This window comes from Crinia signifera, chromosome 5, assembly GCF_055691185.1.
Source record: "Crinia signifera chromosome 5, ASM5569118v1, whole genome shotgun sequence".
NCBI lineage: Eukaryota > Metazoa > Chordata > Amphibia > Anura > Myobatrachidae > Crinia > Crinia signifera.
In genome coordinates, this window is record NC_139221.1 from 249,486,691 (window position 1) to 249,507,189 (window position 20,499).

At 43.2% G+C, this 20,499-nt stretch overlaps 1 protein-coding gene across 1 annotated transcript in view; it reads left to right on the forward strand.

Moving 5' to 3' along the window:
• The window catches only part of ADARB2 (adenosine deaminase RNA specific B2 (inactive)), a 489,925-nt gene that overhangs the window by 442,318 nt on the left and 27,108 nt on the right, over positions 1–20,499 (forward strand). Inside the window, exon 9 of the mRNA XM_083188799.1 lies at positions 14,263–14,444. Within this exon, the coding sequence (XP_083044925.1) occupies positions 14,263–14,444 (182 nt within the window). The remainder of the gene's footprint in view (positions 1–14,262; positions 14,445–20,499) is intronic.

Genomic DNA, 20,499 nt, shown 5'->3' on the forward strand with positions numbered 1-20,499 from the left:
TTGCCAAGCAAACATTTTCTTTATCATAATGACCTGCAATGTTTACCTTTCATGTATACAGGAAATATAAGCTTTTTTTTATACAACATTTTTTATTTGAATTTATATAATTAATGTGAGCAACGCTGGCTTGTTTAGTGGATATTTTGCACATCTCTGTGTTGACACTCACAGGTTTAATTGAGTGTACTGCGCATGCAAAGGTCTCTGGGAACATGGTGCTTGTACCGCGTGCCCAAGGATACCTTTATTGCACATAAGTGAATCACCAGAAAATGGCCACAGTGCCCATTTTCTTCAGTGATTTTTTACGCTGCGCTGTCAGCACTGGACCAATGGAAAGATGAGTATAATTAAATGGGTGCAGTGTGTGTGGTCCCCCTGCACCCAAAGGCCCGTATCTTGCATCCATTCACTGGCCATTTCAGTCTACATGCCCACACCACATAATTACTCTTTTCTGGCAGCATTTACAGGTACATGCCTGCTGTACACATCTGTATGCCCGTAATAGTCCTTTGCTAAGCACCTCAGTCATATGCAGTCCTAAGTCGGACATATGCATGAACATATATATGATTTGCAAAACTGATCACATGCACATTGGAAAAAAAAAGGAATTTACAGAAAATCCACAATTCATGCATATGTATGACCCTGTATACAGCCTCTGTACTGATTACCAACACATAAGGTACAGTATGTTACATTTCCCTTAAAGTCACAAAAGTATTTTATCCCTTGAAGGAAAAGTCTAAGAATTCAGAATAATATGCTGGTCTGGCAATAGCTTCTACAAGGCATAGGCGAATCTAGGGGGTGGTCCGGGGGTGCACCGGACCACCCATTAGCCCATTTTGTAGCTGAGGGATGGGGCTTTCCAACAAGCCCAGCCCCTGGGAACCGGAGATACTGCCAGGCAAAGCTGGAACGTTTTCCCTATAGGATAACATGGGATCCGCTAATTCCGACCCCCACCCAGTTCAACGGCTGCCAGTTCCCCCTTCGGCATCTCTGAAGCTCGAGGTTGATCTCAGTCGAACCCATATCGCTGGGCCTTCAATCTGATACCAGGCTGGATCAATATGGGTTAATTGGTTCCAGGGATATTGAGGTTAAACCATTTTTTTTATTTCTTAAATGTAATTTCATGACTGTTTATGTTCTTTAAGGGCATATTTCTCTGGAACCAAACAGCCCAGTTTCACGGGACCAAACTCATTCGAAGCCAACTCAAAAGTTCTTCAATATGATACTGGTCTCATGTAAATGGGTCAGTTGGTTCTGAAGCTATAGCTGGTTGGTTAAAGGGGGGTAGAGAGAGGGGAGTGGTTGTCTCTCCCCCTCACACCAGAAAATGCACTAGGCTGGTGTATAAGGGGTCAGCCTGGGAATGTCCCTGCATGATCCTGGGACCATATTCCCGGGTAAATCCCTGCATTTTCTGTTGTGAAAGGGGTATTATTTCAAACAGCCATGACCTGCAGTGCTCTGAATACAGCCAGGCAGCCCCCTGCTCTCTGCCCAGCTGTCAATGACTGTCACCCCTGCAGCTTCCGCTCCAATTCTTCTCCCCGCTTTCACCTCAGCCCGCCCCCCTTTAATCATGTGGTGCCGGCGCCCGGCGTGCTCCCCCTACATCACGCACAACAACAGCACGCACAATATTTAAAATGTCCACTCAGCTAGAGGGGACACCAGGAGGGGAGTGGGAGTGTGCTCTGCACTGCGCTCTGCTCCTCTCCCCATAGAAGTAGCTGCACCGCTCTCCATCTCTCACTGCAGCAGCAGCAGAGAAGGCTCATATAAAAATGTACAGTAAGTGGCACTTTTGAGGGCATTGCTTAAGGGACGCTACAAGTGGCGGTCTGTGGGGGCATTACGCATAATGTGTGGCGTAATGTGTAAGGGGCATTACGGTGTGCAGTATCATGTATAAGGGGCATTATGTGTGCAGCATCATGTGTAAGGGGTATTATGTGTGCAGCATCATGTGTAAGGGACATGCTTTGCAATAGTTTTAGCATTCTCTAATAGCAAAACTGTGGCAAAGCATGCTGGGATGTGTAGTTTTACAACATCTGGAGGGCCAACGTTGGACATGCCTGGTCTAAAGTGTAATGCCATGCCTCCTTCCCATGAGGCCACACCCCCCTTTTGCCGCATGGCTACGCCACGCAAAGGTCCCCCTGCTATTGCGTCTGGATCTGGGACCACCGATTACCATAATTCTAGATTCGCCTACGCTACAAGGCTATTGCTAGCTCACAGCAGGGGCGGATTTAGGGATGAGGGCGCCCCTAGGCACAACAATAATATTTACTAAGTAGGACAGTTTATAGGGGCAGTATCTGCATGTCCTATCCATTTACACTCTATTTAAGATGGAATATAGTACAGTACAGTGGATATTTTGCAGTTATTGGTACATTTTGGGCTGACAGTACTATCACAGGCATCCAAGTGCCGCCCCCAAACATGTGCCGCCCCTAGGCCGGTGCCTCACGTGCCTAATGGGAAATTCGGCTCTGGCTCACAGATATTGCTTATAGATATCCAGTGGTGTAAATGTAACAACTATTTAAGCATACAAAAGGGACAAATGTAGTAAAGACAGTTCCTACTGTATTTCCTATCATTAAAGAGTGATACAAGTGGGAATGGGTTGAACTTTGATGTGGCATTTTGTTTGCACCTCTTACCAAGCATTTGAATACCAGTAAATGAGTATCCATCCCTAATAAATAAATATATATATATATATATATATATATATATATATAAATATATATATATATATATATATATATATCTACTGTATATACATAATGATGGCCTTGCCAAAAATGTGTGCCCACCTACCCTATCCAGGTGACCTAATTTGGTGGCTCCCTAACATAGGATATACCTAGTCAACTGCCAAGCCTATCAGGGTAATTCAGGTGCCTATCGGGATGTGGGACAGAGCCCTCAAATCAGCAGTGCCGCCAAGACAGTCAGGATCTGGTGCTCAAATGCTAACATGTCCAATTGTGGGGTCTAGCCAGTCAACATGTCTTGCACTGTTACTAATGTACATGCCTAGGTGGGACCGCTGATCCACATCCCAGGCCCATGCCATTCCTGTCAGACAAGCATTGGCCTGGGTAAGCTGTACCTGCCCATCCCACTCCTGGCAACTATGCAAACCTGGACTGTTACTCTCAAATGTGGACAATTGTGTGTGTGTGTGTGGGGGGGGGGGGTTGGGGTTGGGGTATGCATTTACTGACTTGCTGATTATACCTATCACATGCAATAAAGGCAGTCATTTTGTAAGACAAACCAAATATTCAGCAGTATCAGGTGAAATGAATATCAGTGTGTTCCTAGTGAAGTTGATTGGTGCACATTACGCCACTTTTCCATTACACTCACAGAAACTTTAATTATATCCTACTGCAAATATAGCATATCATTTTCTAGAGAGAGATAATATACTGTAAACTTATTTTCTAGAACACGATAACATAATTTAGGTAAAAGGTACTGGCCAGCATCTAATATGTGAAATTCATCTGCAGCCATAATTGTTCATTTGGTATTTTGAAAAGGTGAGTATTTAATGATATTCCTTTCTTTCCAAATATTACATTACTTGCAGGAATAGCCTTACAGAGATATGCAAATCTGATAGTCTAAAGTAAATGTTTCATAAAATCAATGACTGTTTAAATTGTGGGACTAAATTGTTTGTATATAAATATTACCTTTTATATTCCATTTGAGTTTTATGTGGATGAACACATTACTTTAATGACCTGTATTTGCAGAGTGAGAGAAGAAGATTCTCTAGAAATTCTCTGCAGCCAGATGGCTGCCTTTTCTAGCATGAGATTAAAAGATGTTTCTAATTCACAGTTCTGCTTCTGAGGCAAATTAATATAGCAAGCTAAATTGCTTGTGTTTTGGAATAAAATTTAAAGGGTCCTTTTTTTTTTTTTTTTTTTTTCCGTAAAGTGCTTAGTGTCACAGGTTCCTTAAGCAGATTGCTTCTCAGGTACCCTGTGCCTGTTTTAAACATTTGGTAATTAATGGGAAGTATTCCGTGGTAATTGACTGCTTCGGGAAAAGGAAAATATAATGACTCCTGATTAATCATGAACAGAGATTCATTGCATAGAGGCAGAACAATAATTGCCCTAACAATCGTGAAATGCTAATTAATGAACAGAACGACGATGTTAGAAATTAGCTGCAGAATGTCCATTTTAAAAAAGTGATTATGTGTTCCTGTGTCGAGATAAATGCTCTATTTCTCTTGAAAATGAAAATGAAGACAGCCAATAATCAAGCCCAAAGTTATAATGCATGGGGCTGAATGTAATAGGGTGTGAGAATCAGAAAGTGAGAGATTTTGGGAGAGTTTTCCCATTTTATAAAGCGGCAATTGTTTACACTGCAAAGCCAGACTGATGTTGCCATGTAATAGATTGCCGCTTTAAATAAATGGGAAAACTCTTCCAAAATCTCTCACTTTCTGATTCTCACACCCTATTATATTTGGCTCAACATGTTTTGATAAATATAGAGTAGAATTCTTCATTGTGGATAGTACGGGGTATATTTACTAAAGTGCACAAGTTTATAAGTGGAGATGGTGCCCACAGTGACCAATATAGCTATTATGTCCTAGAAGGTGCTAGATATATGCTAATTAGAATCTGATTGGTTACTATGGACAACATCTCCACTTCTGAAAACTCGCTCTCTAGTAAATATATCCCGTTGGGTCAGTGGAGTAACAATAGATACCCCCCCTTGAAAAGTTTCTGATGCCCCCTCGCCCCCAAGGTACCTCCTTGTTGTCAAGGGATACCTCCCCTCCCACCAGCCTCTTTCACATGTACACCCATTAACCCCTTCAGTGGTGGTGGTGGGGGGGGGGGGTTTGGGAGCGCTCCCCGCTGGGCGAGTTTTTAATGGGGAGTGCTCCCTAAAAAAAAAAACACCACTGCCTCCCGGAGTCCGGGCAGAATTGTCAATCAGCCGCTGCCCGTCACTGCGTCCCGGTTCCCCATCCCTGTCCCCGGCAGCTGGCTTGTCATAAGCCGGCGCCGGAGACTTGTATAGGATAGCCAGAGGGGAGGGAGGAGGAGGCGCGGCAGAGGTAGATTTCAGCGATTGAACTCAGCAGCGCTGCCCGGCTCTAAACAATGGCAATCCCAAGAATTTTCCGGGCTTGCCAGACTGGGCACTGAGGCACAGCCCGGAAAATTATCGGGATTGCCACTGAAGGGGTTAAAAGTGCCCCTCCCAAACTGTGCGCCACCTCCTTTAGCATCCTTTATAACGGTCTCCTCTCTGATAGCTTTGGTTTAGGCCTCATGAATATTTTGACTTTGTACAAATTGTAAAACAGCATGGGATTGCCTCCAGGTTTCCCTAGCTACTGCCCTTCTTGACAATATACATATTAGTGTAGATCAGCGGTTCTCAAACTGTGGGACTGAACCCAAAGTGGGTCCCAACCTTCTCAGCATGGGGTCGCGACTCCATGTTGCTGACTATCAGGCTGATGACTTTTCTAATAACAGTCAGTGATACAAGGAGTGTGAAAAATGTGTTGAATTGTCTGTTATTTCAGACTCCTCACATCATTTGGTTCCTCCACAATGCTGCAATGTATGTGCTGTCTGCTGACCACACATGTGATGTGACGACCTTCTGCAGTGTAGATCATGCAATGACAAACTGTTGCAGGAGTCAACAGAGGGGAAGACTAGATGGGCTAAATGGTTCTTATCTGCCGTCAAATTCTATGTTTCTATGTTTCTATAGGCTTGGCTTCCACTTATTGCTTATTGCTGCTCTAGTGGCAAACTTCTAGTCTAAAGTTTTCTGAAATGTTCTAATGCTGTTCTATCAAGGAAAACTCCTATGAACTATATACCAGATGGTACCTTGTCCCAGAGTGTTTACATCAAATGTAACCTGCTACCTTTACCAGCTGTTGGAGACAAGGTGGTCTTTCACATCGGGTGGACATGTCCTAATATCACTCCCTTTTGGTTGTTGGTCCAATCACTGAATTCTTCAATCAACTATCTAATGATGAAAACAAAGTAACTTACATGTGTTACCAAATTTCAGGATTGCTGCACTTCAGGACCCGATTCTTGTGTGTAATCAAAGGTAGCTTATAATAAATCTCCAAAACAACATAGTGGACAAGTTCACTGCAGTATGGTCACCATCAGTGGCTGCTACAGAACAGGGAACAGTTAAAAATTCAAATAGGGGAACCACACCAACTTCAGTGATGCAGTTTGAAATGTCAGTTGGTGACCGTTGGTGTTGCTTCCCTAATTGACTTTTGAACTGAAATGCTGGTTGCTTGGGGCTACTCTTCCCAATTGCTGATATTTTCTTTGCAACCTCTGGACATTTTCCGAATTGTGATGCTTCCCCTCCAATATGTTTAATGGAGACATTTGATCTGTAAATATATTTATTGTGAGAATCTAAAAAGTCCATCTTAAATATTTGAATTTGTATTCACACCAAAGCCTGATAAGTACCTTCATTATGATAGTAGAGGATACTTTTGGAGTAAGATAAATACTAGTGTTGGTGTTTGTGGTGGGAGTGTTATGGTTCCTTGTAATGAAAATAGTAAGAAGGATTAAATAGAGCATTATGTGATACCTCATTTGTCACAGTATGAATTTAAATTGTTTCATTGCACCAATACAAGAGGACTTACGGTGCACACACACATTTTTTGAACAATATCGTTAATTTTGGCCCTTCTGAACGATATTGGTCAAAATATCGTTAAGTGTGTATGCTACAAACGACATACGATGATGCACGTACCCGTGGGTCATTCATCAAGTTTGTTCGCTGACTGTACAGGCAGGTTAATTTTGAGTATGCAATTTGGAAGTACTTGCCTTATTTTGTAAAGCACATTCTTGTTTCTGCTCCTTTTTTTAACATTGCATAAGTTCTTTCAAGAGTATTCCTTGCAACTGAATTTTCTTTTCTGCTGATCTAATTCTCCTTATACCCAGCAACCAGTATCATAAAAAGATAGGATCGGTTTTATTATATACATAGCGCTGCTAAATTAGCTTTTAATATTCTCTTGTACAGGTCTAACTAAACCTGGCTACCTAGCACTGCTAGCAGCTGCTTTAATAGTCTTGATAACTTGTGTGATTGCGCCTCCATTTGACCCCTCCATAGGGATCTATAATTCCAGCAATCAATATGTCATCACTTTCATCATTACTTGACTCTGACGTCTCATTGCCAGAAATTTTTAAAAAACTATTTTAGCACAAGATGAATCATCATTGCCGTTATCGCTGATGGCTGACAAATGTAACAGCCATTGTCATCATTAACATCAAGCTGATCTATACTTAAGAAATTTGTAATTTATAAATTGATCTATATTATTTACTTGCATCTCTGTATTTAAATGTAAGTAAAGTCTACTGTATCTGCCCTTTGCGTCTCTCAGTATCATCATTATATATTTAAAATTTAAAGAATCAGTACCTTCCATTAGCTGTTGAGAATTTGGAAATTGTACTGTTTCTACATTTTTAATCACTGACTTGTCTGATTTGTCTAATTCAATAACAACATTGCATAAATATCTTAAATGTTTAAATATATTTTTGATCAATTACTGTTGTTGCCTCTGAGTCTGTTTCACTATAAACATGGATACTAATTTGGATTCACTTATGGGCCCCATACATCAGCAATCACAATTTATGGATTTCCAGATACAGGGATTTTTTGGCCAGATAAATGGATTTTACAATCTATCTGACTTGCCCACACATTACAGATTTATTTCAGTGATCGGCAGATTTTTCCATCTAAAGATTGCATCTTCATATCTGGAAATAGATAATACCAGATTATTAAACATGTTTAAAAACCTGATTAAGCAATCGATTGGCGATTGTGATTGGGATTACCAAAAGGGGAAGCCCACACATCTAAAATTAATTGTGGCAATCATCTCCATATCTGAAAATTGTCACAATTAATTGCTGATGTATGGGGCCCTTTACTAAACAAAGGGGGTGTAACTATATGCTTTAGTTTTTTCAGGGCACACATGCACAAGTTTGCTTGATTCATAGGTCTTCTGTGTGCTATTTCCGCATTACTATTTTCCTTCTAGTTGCTCTTATCAAGGCTAAATGGATTTATGCTACAATTGCTCAAAGTACCAGCAAAGTAGTGGAATATCATTTACAACTTTTTATTGATGGTTTTATTTACTACTTATTTGCTTCAGCTTAGGCATTATCTCTTATTATATATTAGTATACTTCAACATGACCCTCTCCAGGATGGATACAATGCTCTGCTCCTGGACTTTCCTCTCAATGTATGATTACAATCACCTGTGTTGAACAGGTTACTTGCTAAGATAGTTCTTTCACCACAGATGATGGTAATCATACATTATGAGTAAAGTCCAGGAGCAGAGTAATTTGTCCCTCTTGGATGGTCATGTTGGGAGGTATGTATTAGAAAAACAATAAAAGGATATATTGCAGAGGTTCTCAATGGCGGACCCCAAGTCACCCCAGCTTTAGTGAATACCCATGGCTCTACACAGATGGTTAAATCAAACTGTCTGTGGTACTAATTATGTCACCTGTGGCCAAGCATGGTTAAACTTAAGACCCGTACTGCTTTGAGGACCACATTTAAGAACCTCTGATACATTGAAAGAGGTCGCTGAAACTGAATAATGACAGTCTAACAACATGAACAATGAACAAGAAAGGGCCGATTCTGAATGGCACAGATTTATCGTTTATGGCTTAAAACAAAAATTGTGTCTGCTTTCACACACAAACCCTCACTAGCATACAGTTTGACAACAGACTTCCATGGCTGCTAACAACTAAGGCAACTTTGGATGTGACCACTAAGTGGGTTAACTACAAGACAACAGGCCATAAAATAATTTGCATAACAATTTTTTATTTGCAACACAACCGGATTGGCCATCTGGCAAATAGTGAATGCCAGAAGGGTCGATAGCCAGATGGGTTTATCTAGCCATGCGAATGACTGGCTGCGCAACTCTGCCTCACGGTGCTTTGCTCGGCTTGCACTCTTACTTGGGACTGTATTGTGAGCAGAGGCGTAGGGAGGGCGGAGCCACCGGAGCTCATGCTCCGGGCGGCGATTGGTGGAATGGCGCCGCCGGCCCGCCCTCCCTCCGCAAATCATCCTTGCATGATTCCCCATACACTAATTGCGGGCAGCGTGTGCCGGCACCTGCCCTTCCCGGCGCCTGCCTCCTGCCCCATTTCTGACGCTTTTTTTTTTTACTTTAGCTGCCTTCCGCAGCCACCGGAAAGAATTCACCAGCCGAGCAGAGAGCTGCCCGGCTGTATTCAGTGTCAGGGAGGACACTGCAGCAGCAGCATTAGACTAGATCCCGACTCCCGGCTATTTTAAATCTTCCGCTGCAGCAGACACCTGCCGGGACCGCGAACCAATCAGAGCTCGTTAGCGCTCCGGCAGCCAATCAGGAGTGGGGTCTCCTGATTGGCTGCCGATCCACAAGCGAGCTCTGATTGGTTCGCGGACCCAGCAGGTGACTGCAGCAGCGCAAGATTTAAAATAGCCGGGAGTCGGGATCTTCTAGTGCTGCTGCTGCAGTGTCCTCTCTGACACTGAATACAGCCGGGCAGCTCTCTGCCTGGCTGTGAAGACTCTAGCAGGCAGTGCAGTAATCCCTCCCAGAGGCTCCGCTCCGCTGGGTACAGACCAGGCATCCTGCAAATAATGAACTTTGGAGCATTCACTGCGCGCCTGGAGGCGGCAACGCAGATATGTCTGCATAGCGCAAGTGCTGGAGCGAGCTGCACACACTCGCCGCCCATCACTGGGGAAAGGATCTGGGCTCACAGCGGATTTATGATATATCTGGAATTATGCTGTGACTGGGCTGCTTTTTTCTTCTTGGGATTTACACAGAGGATCGGCGCTGGGCTCGGTAACCCCTGGCATAGAACTCTGTAAGAAAGTCTGGTGAGTGCCCTGTCCTTGGATGTATGTATGTATGTATGTATGTATGGCTAGATATATAAATAAATAAAGTGCAGTGCTGTATTCGTCTTACCAAAATGCCATGGGGGGGAACGTCACATTGTCTTATATAGCGCAGCAGATTCCGTTACAGTTTCTTATATAGCGCAGCAGATTCCGTTACAGCGTCCTATATAGCGCATCAGATTCCGTTACAGCGTCTTATATATCGCAGCAGATTCCGTTACAGCGTCCTATATAGCGCATCAGATTCCGTTACAGCATCTTATATAGCAGCAGATTCCGTTACAGTGTCTTATATAGTGCATCAGATTCCGTTACAGTGTGTTAAATAGCGCGGCAGATTCCGTTAGTGTCTTATATAGTGCAGCAGATTCCGTTACAGCGTCTTATATAGCGCAGCAAATTCCATTACAGCGTCTTATATAGCGCAGCAGATTCCGTTACAGCATCTTATATAGCGCAGCAGATTCCGTTACAGCGTCTTATATAGCGCAGCAGATTCCGTTACAGCATCTTATATAGAGCAGCAGATTCCGTTACAGTGTCTTATATATTTCAAATGTAACATGCCAACACAAGTTAGCCATGCCCCCAATTCATTACCGGGAGGAGGGGGGGGGGCGCAAAATATGCCCTTGCTCCGGGCACCATGGCACCTAGCTACACCGCTGATTGTGAGACCACACCCCTGTGAGCTATGGCTACACCCTTGTAACACATGGCCATGCTCCATTTCATAGCACACTAGCAATTGGGTGCTGGATATGAATTATAGACCTTGGCATTTGGCACTCAAAATCAAGATTAAGTTATAAAAAATGACAACTTCTACACAACTAGGCTGCAGCTATAAACAGTGTGGGGTCCAGAACTGGTGCAGTGCTAACCTGCATTACACCATACACTTTATAAATGTGAAAGACAAAAAAAAATGGAGCAAGTTTAAATCACCAATAGTAAAGGTGGGAAATTAGCCAGTAGTAGCCAATACGATACAGCTGGCAGTCCACAAAAAAACATATTTGTACTGTTACTAATAATTGTGACAAATACACTGATTCTAACCAAACTGTTTGGCTTAGCTGCTATGCAGTTAAGCAACAGCTATATTTAGTATGCTGAAAAGAACTGGGGTGAAATTTAATAGGATGAAAGATTCAGAAAGTGAGAGATTTGGTAAGAAATCTCCAGTTTTGTTTTTTAAAGCAGCAATCATTTACGCCACTACAAAAACAGTTTGATTTTGAAATGTAAATGATTGCCGCTTTAAAAAAAACCTGGAGATTTCTTACCAAATCTCTCATTTTGTGAATCTCTAATCCTATTAAATTTCACCCCTGGTGTTTTACTAGACTACAATATTCTGTGTGCCTGGCACTATATACACACAGTCAGAAATGAGACAGTAAGGAATGAGAAGGTTGATCACTAGCAAGTTGTATGTGCAACTAACAACAATAAATCACCTTTTCAGAGTTAAAGTTGGATGTTCTCTTAATATAACAATCGGCACACCATTTTTAGGTGGACGCCATGTATACAGTGGGCATGTGGGGCCACATCCCTGCTCCCCCACATTTCCCCCTTCTGCAACCACACTCCCCCAATCACAGTGCCTCCCTGTCATGTTTTTCTGGATAAGCCCATGTGTATTGGCTGCACCCATAGGCGTGCACAAGGGGGGTGCCGGGGGTGCACAGGCACCTCCTAATCATAGCTGAGGGATGGGGCTTTCCAACGAGCCCAGCCCCATGTCTCTAGCCCCCTGGGAACCGGAGATACTGCCAGGCAAAGCTGGAACGTTTTCCCTATAGGATAACATGGGACCCGCTAATTCCGACCCCCACCCAGTTCAATGGCTGCCAGTTCCCCCTTCGGCATCACTGAAGCTCGAGGTTGATTTCAGTCGAACCCAAATCACTGGACCTTCAATCTGATACCAGGCGGATCCATATGGATTATTTGATTCCAGTGATATTGAGGTTAAACCGTTTTTTTTTTTTTTTGTATGTGTGTGTGTGTATACTATGTGTGCGGGCGGGCATTTGCCCCTGGGCACTTGGGGTACAAGTGTCCCGTGCCCGCCACAGCCTCCTTCCCTTTTGAGCGGCTGACCAGATGCTGCCTGCCGCTGACAGGTAAAGTAGCTTCAGTGTGCGGCGTGTAGCATCCGGCCAGCGGCTCAAAAGGGAAGGAGGCTGCGGCTCCGGTGGGCATCTTATAAGAAGAGTGCCCAGCGCTACCCGGAAGTGCGGATTCACGGGAGCACTGGTGTGCAATGCGCACCCCCAGCAATGAGCATGAAACTCCCCTTGTCAACGAGCATTTGACCACCCCCTTCCCAGGGAGCATGTGACTCCTGGCAAAGAACATTTCACATCCCCCCCCCCATGGCATAATCTGTAATGGCCATCAGTCTGAGGCGTAACGTGTAATGGGCATCATGGTGTGAGGCGTAACGTGTAATGGGAATTACACGTACAACGTGTAATGGGCATTATGGAAAGTGGTATAGTATGTAATGGCTGTGTGATGTGTAATATGCATGTAAGTATGTGTTCATTTTTGGCGCGCGCCTTCGACGTGCACAGTCCCTATTGTCCCTGTTTTAATAATATTTTTTTAAGCCCTAACATAATGTGTAATGGGCATTACGGTGTGTGGCATGTGTGATGGGCATTATTGTGCGTGACATTATGTCTAGTGATGAGATGATGAACACGCCCAGTAGATAGTGATGGACACGCCCCCTCCAATGGTGCACCCCCTACTAAAACGGGCTGCGCACGCCTATGGCTGCACCTTCATTAATTTCTAGTTTAGACAGCACTCTATTTATTTATAAATTTATCAATCACTCTCATGCATCACTGTATTAAGAGTACAGGTATCTGCTCTTCAGAACACCACATCATATATTATAGGACTTTAATATCATTAAACTCTCTTTTTTATATTTTTTATTGAAACCATTGATAATATATTGATATGTTTAATTGTGTGTGTGTGTGTGTGTGTGTGTGTGTGTGTGTGTGTGTGCAAATGCCTTGTATTATTTGTCTAGATTTTCAAGAACCGTCTTGGCTATTCCCATTAGAAATCTATGACTTGGGTGCTGCTTTCAGCAGATGTTGATCTTCTAAAGCGCTAAGAGTACGCAATGGAAATGTATTAATACATTTGCCACATAAAAGAAAACAAAAATATACAGCTCTCCACAGTACAGTAATTGTGGCATATGCAGGGCCGCCAAGAGAAATCCTGGGCCCCGGTACAACAACTTCCTGGGGCCCCCATGGACGAAAATCCCCGCACACTCTGCGGACCCGGTGTTACACCACTGCTTCCAAGGTGGATACACGTGCAAAAATTTACACTGTAATGTCTATTACACATGTCACACACCCATTACATATTATACCACATGCCAGGAGTTAACATGCTCTACCAGGGGTTAACATTCTGTGCCAGGGATTAACCTGTCTGCCCTGATTTACATGCTCTGCCAGGGGTTAACATGCTCTGCCAGGGGTTACATGCTCTTTGCAAAGGATTTACACATACCCTCCAACATGGCCCATTTCATTAGGTACAAAATGCTCTGTTCCTGGACTTCCTTACCAGTGGCAATTACAGATGTGAGCCTGCAGCACAGTCCAATATTCAAAAGGGGGGGTCACATATACTGCCACCCCAAGCATCACTGTCCTGGACACACTGGCAGTTGATGTGACACCCCTCTTTGAATTTTGGACTGTGCTGGAGTCCAACCTCTGTAACTACCACTGGCAGGGAAGTCCAGGAACAGAGCATTTTGTACCTAATGGAATGGGTCATGTTGGGGGTACTTGCCACCAAATAATAAAAAAACCTGTGTGTCCAGACCAGGGCCCCCCTGACAGGCCTGGGCCCGGGTAAATTGTACCTGCTCCCCCCCTCTCTCGGCACCCCTGGGCATATGCTATTAAATACATACTTAAATGAACCAACAATGCTATTAAATACATACTTAAATGAAAATGTTGTGTAGTTCTACAAAAAGCTATATATATATATATATATATATATATATATATATATATATATATATATATATACTGTATATATAAATCCCTTAAAGCACGATAATCACCTGATTCTGCATTCTCCTAACCAGTGCCTATTATTTCTTCTTCCCAGATGGAATATCCTCGGGTTACAGGGTGCTCTACTCAGTCACTTCATCGAACCTATCTATGTACACAGTATTATTGTTGGCAGCCTGCACCACACAGGCCACCTTTCCAGGGTAATGAGCCACAGAATAGAAGATATTGGTCATTTGCCAACCCCGTATCGGCATAATCACCCTCTGCTCAGTGGTAAGTGAATACCTATCTCACAGGCAAATGATCACATTCACGTCAGGTGTTGTGGAGTGTGGTACTTGTGTAATGTGGCAACAAGCCACCCTACAATGTATTATTTATAGCAAACCTTCCTAATGTCTGTGCTGGAATGTCCTGTAAGTCACTGTCCTCTGGATTTAATAGATGTACTTAATTCCAAGCATGCATTTTCAATTAATACACATAATTAGTATGTCTAGCATGCCAAAGCTTATTATAACGAACAACTATACCTTCTGAGAATAGGCAGATCTGATCATATCAGACTAATGTTTACTAAATTTAGAATATAGCACAATGTACAATGATTTTTCTGCTTGCTGTCTGTATCTGTTTATTTGTCCCTGACACTTGGAATTGGCAAAGGCTGATTCAATTAGGTTTATCAAATGAAATGTATTTAGTCTTTGAGAAATAATTGTCCTTATGCGTGATAATTGCTCTTGAGCTTTGTATGCTGGGATATTAATACACACTGAAATTGGTTTCTATTGGTAAACACTATGGGAAAAATCGATTACCTCAGGATCATTATGAGATTTTATCAGCATTGCGTCTCTTGTGACTAAGGGGGAGATGTATCAAATCTAAATAAAGTGGGGAGAGAGAGATAAATTACCAACCAATCAATCTTTTAGCTGCCATTGCTCCTCACAGTGAAACTCAGGAAATTGGTGTTGTGTGGTGATGTGTATGATTTTCTTCCCAAAAAGTAACAATTTACATTTTCCTCGTGTTTGAAACCTTCTGAATACAGCCAGCCCCTTCTCCAGTAATAATGACACTGGACTTGTATGGTGAAAGGTCTGCACATTATTACAGCTATTGACATAATCTATTATCATATTTTCCAATCAGGTGAATCATCATTAATTATATATGATGATTCACGGTCATCATTTTGCCATCATTTGAAGCATTTTCAGGTGATTAACCTGTAAAACTTTTGTTACTGTTCAAAAAGAAAAAAATGTAATCATAAAAAATGCATGTGTTCATTAAGTAAATGTGTTATTTTGTTGCCTTTTAGATTTGCTGATTAAAAAAAATCATTATTTGTGCTGTGTGTAGCAAATATTGCTTTGTGATATTTATACACTGAAAAATGACCAACTGTTGAACAATTTATACATTGCTCTGTACATGTATTGTAGCTGTAATCACTGAACAAGACACACCCCAGTAGTTATAGTTAAAAGTATTCTTTCCATGTGAAATTATATGTATTTATAGCCATCCTTCTAAAGCCATTATGGCCATAATTGCTGCATCCTTACTCTGTTTAAACCAATTAATCCCCTGGAGCTTCCCCCAACTAATGTGAACTGAGTATAGTCACATCCAGATCATTACAGATAAATTGCTAAAACGCATTCAGATAAAATAAATGTAAGTATTTAATATATTTTGCTGTATTTTGTGCACAGATACAATGTGTAACTTTATTTTGCATTAATACATTTAACATCCATATTATGGATCGATTCAGACCTACTAGTACAGGTCTGAATTCAGCCCCTGTCCGACGGTGTGCCCACTGAGCATGTGCATTTTCTTGTGTTTGCATGGCGCTCGCAGCCTGATTGACAGGCTGTTGGCCTGCCAGAGTGAACCACTGGCGTTTCATGGACGTGCCCACAAAATTTACATCAGCAGCGCCCCCCCCCCCTTCCCTCAGTAATATTAAACCCCCAAAACCTTGCCTTACCCTTCCGCTTGCTGCCGCCACGTCTGCGGTCCCGGCACTCCTCCTGGCTCCTGATCCTAATGAAAATGACCCTCACAAAATGGCTTCCCCTAACAGAAGAAAATTTTTAAGGATGCTAGAGGAGGATGCTGCCACCTCCTCTAGCATCCTTAAAAATGGTCTGCTGTAAGGGGGTGGACATTTTGTGATGGCCATTTTTCAATAGCAGCAGGAGCCAGGAGGAGCACTGGGACCACAGACAAGTAGATCTGCGGGTCCCGGCCACAGACCCAGCAGCAGCAAGCAGAGGTCAGCGCATTGCAGCAATAGCCCCGCAGACCCCCGGCACCCACACTTACTCAGCGCCTCCCTGCCACCGCGGGGTCTGCGGAGCTGTTGTTACGCCATTGGTGGGCTCGCCTATGGAAATGATGGGAGTGCCTGACACAATACACATTCCTTTACCTGCTAGGGGTGGGTATATGATGTGAGCACCCACCCGGAAATTGCTGAAATCCTTGCAGCCGCCCAGTGACTCCTGGGTTATGTGGCAGCTGCGAGTGCCAGAGAGAGGAGGAAAGATCATTCAATGATAAATAACTATGAAATGATTTTTCTTCAGAAGTAGGCCTGCACAGGGGCACGGGGGGCGTGCAATCGTCAGGGCGGTGTTAAAAAGTTGCCACCCAGACAGTAAGAATAACCGCCCCTTGCAAAATTGTTGCAGATCCATTCGCAAAAACTGAAACATCAAAGAGTTTTTTTCCATCTGAGTAAGTCTACGGCTTTCATTAAACTACTAAACATTACTGACGCAGAGACCCACCAAAAACATTTTCATGCACACATCCAGAAAACATAGAGCATGGCGTTATTTTACCGCTTTTGTGTATTTTGCCATTTCCTTTGTGTTTACTTTCAACCGTTATTGGCAAATAAAACATGTGGCCACTCCCTTGCATCAGAGTTTGAGGCAGGAGTGGGCTCATTCAGTGGAGTAACTAGAGGCTTGAGGGCCCCTGACAAACTCTCAAGGTCATCCCCCTATTTGATCTCTATATGCCCTACTGTACATGATTTATCATATCATAAACTATTTCTGTGTTATGCAAACAGTGTGGCAGATTTATTACCTTCTCTTAACGTATGTCAAATGATGGGTCCCGCTTCTCCTGCATAAAGAGGTACAGATTATGACCGAATGTATTAACCCCCCCCCATGCCGATAAGGAGAGCCATTATGCCCAGTGTTAACGGCTCTCCTTATTGGTGCCCCAGGCAGCTCTGCGCTTCAACCCTCTGGGGTTGAGGTGCCACAGCACATCATTTCCTGGGGGGGGGGGGGGGGAGAGTGAGGGAGCAGCATATCGCTCCACAGGGGGGGGGGGAATAGAGGTGCGGCGACAGCCGCAGCTACGGGCGGGCAGGGTGGTCAGTGGTGTGCGGGCGCTATATAGGGGCAGGGGTATGGCTCACTCACCTGCTACAGTCCCAGACGCTTTCTTCCTGCTCTCTCCGGTGCTGGCGGAAGCTCTGCTGCTGCTGCTCACTACCGCCCTCAAGTGGCCGGCACCCTAGGCAAATGCCTAAAGCTGCCTAGTGGTGGTGCCGACCCTGGGGATAGGACAATGCTAGCCCTGAGCGAAGCAGCCTGGGCGATTTAATGCCTTGAAGGCTGTTAATACAGCACCCTAGCCGATAATTACTGGGGGGATTGCAGGGGACAGCCTGCTGAGCATTACTCAGCAGGCTGTCCCTAGCGCATGTTAGGTATCTAGCGTTTAGTGCAGAAATGCATACATTTACCCCACTATTAGAAATACACAAGGCAGTGTAGCAAGATAGTATATAAGCTTTGTAAATGTGGCCATGCACTTACAGTAGGAGCAAGTTTCATCTTTGCTCCTTTGGGCGGGGCTAGCCATGGCTAGCCATGGCTAATCTATTGTTCTCAACTGCAATACAATACGTATTGCAGCTGAGAACAATAGAATAGCCATGGCTAGCCATGGCTAGCCATGGCCAAAGGAGCAAAGATGAAACTTGCTCCTACTGTATACTAGGCATGACCAAACTGTGGCCCTCCAGCTGTTGTGAAAATACACATCCCAGCATGCCTTGCCATAGTTTTAGCATTCCATAATACCAAAAATGGGCATGATGGGACTTGTAATTTCACAACAGCTGGAGGGTCAGCATCAGAATAAATCTGAGGATCTCAAGTGCTACACAAGGTTTATTGGATCTGGCAGCACTTGCTGGGGTTGAATACGACACATAGTTTGCTAAAGCACCACATACGGTCTGGCGTGCAGTTGCCGAGGTATCACATGTGACACAGCTGTAACTCTAATGACTTCACCTCACCTGCTCTTCCATTTATAGTAGGTGTCCCCCAACATTTTATTCTTGGCCCTGTTCTTCTCTATCTCTATACGTCCTTTCTAGGGGGGAGATTCTCGAAACTAAAAATGCGGTAAAAAACCTGTTATCGAGGTTCTTACCGCATTTTGGGATGCTCTAAGCATCCCCTGCCGCGGGGGGGGGGGGGGGGGGGGGGGGGGGGGCATCATGGCAGTCCCCCTCCTCCGCAAGGGTAAGAGTCTCCACTGATCACAGCCGTGACAGCTGCACTCAGCTTCAGCTCTCATTTCTGTATAAGCCCACCCCCAGACTCCTATTGGCTAATTGCACAAGCTCCTAGGGTGGGCTTAAATAGGAAGGAGATATTTCATCTACAGTAATTAATGACTGATTTCTGAGTGGGCTCCCTTCATATTGTGACTTGTGGGCCCCTGGACATTTGCCAGTCTAGCCACTTTGCAGTCACACCAATGTGCTTGTTTAATTTTTAGGTGTCTGTAGTGATTTCTTCTGACCTCTGATACTCTAGCATCGTAGTAAATATTCTCTCCCTAACCCTAATTCCTGCCCCTAAAACCTAACCCTCCCTGAAGAGCCTAAACCCGAACCTCTCTTATTCTCTTGCACCGAACCGTATCCATCCTGCCCACTGCCTAACCTAATGCCAATATTCTGTCATAACTGTCGACATTGTGGTGTCAACATTAAATTGTCAACATTATCCACATTTTTACTTTATCCACCTTAGTACTATATACTGTACACAATATTATAGCTTTTAGATATGTCTAGGGGCTTATTTTTAGACATGATAGCAAAATAAAATCATGTACAGCATGTATTACAGTGTCATAGGGGGCTAATGGGACCCATTGAGGCATGGGAATTAATGATTTATCCCTTAGTCATTTACATGGCCAGTTTGAACCTTCATAAGCCGGCAGCAGAGTCTACAGACATTTATAAATCATTGCCGGACATGCTGCCAAGATTCTTCTATTTTAAATCTTAAGCAATTTTCAGTAATTGATGTGAGCACAGTAATTACCGGGCACATAGTCACCTTTGATTACGCCCACATCTTCACACTATATTGAGTTATTCATACTATATTGAGTCATTACTTTCCAGGTAGACTTTAGTTGATACATATACTCCATCCTATTGCATTGAGAAATGTATTACATGGAAATAAATTGTACAAATTTTCTACTTTCCTTTCTTTTGTATTTTTGTCCACGAGTGAGATTTCATATCTGTGGGGAATTTTCATCATTTTATTCAGCGAGAATTCGCCGTGACAGGGTCTACAGGGAGAAGATGTTGCCTAATCTGTTTTATTCTGTTTATCTAGTGTGCGTGCAAAGTGTCTGTTAATTCAGTTCACATTTACTTTCCCTATTCCTGATTGATTTCTCTGCATCTGTATTTAATCTGTGTCCCGTGGCTATGAATTCTCCCTGTATCTGGAGGAGGAACAGCAATTGTGGGGGCTGTCACAGTGTAACGCTTAGTCCAGCAAGCATCCTGCTCATCACAATCCCAGCAGAGGGTTCCAACTGCAGACATAACTGCTTTGCTTTCTGTGTTGCGCTTAGTTTTTTTTTTTCTGGGTCATTTACTGCAGATTATCGGTTCATAGCCTACAAAAGCAAAACAAAAAAATGCTTGAAGCAGCCTAATGTTTTTGGGATGAAGAAATGAAATCTGATTCACTAGAGCAGACTTTATCATCTATTATGGTAATCATATCTTTAGGATTAAAAAGGGATGTTACGATGGAAAATAAGTATCACTTCATTGGTTGGTATATTCATTACAGACAGTTGAAATAGGGCCTGATTCAGACGTTATTGCAGGGTTATTTTTTAGCAAATGGATAAAACCATGCTGCACTGCAGGTGGGGCAGATGTAACATGTGCAGAGAGAGTTAGATTTGGGTGAGGTGTGTTCAAACTGAAATTTAAATTGCAGTG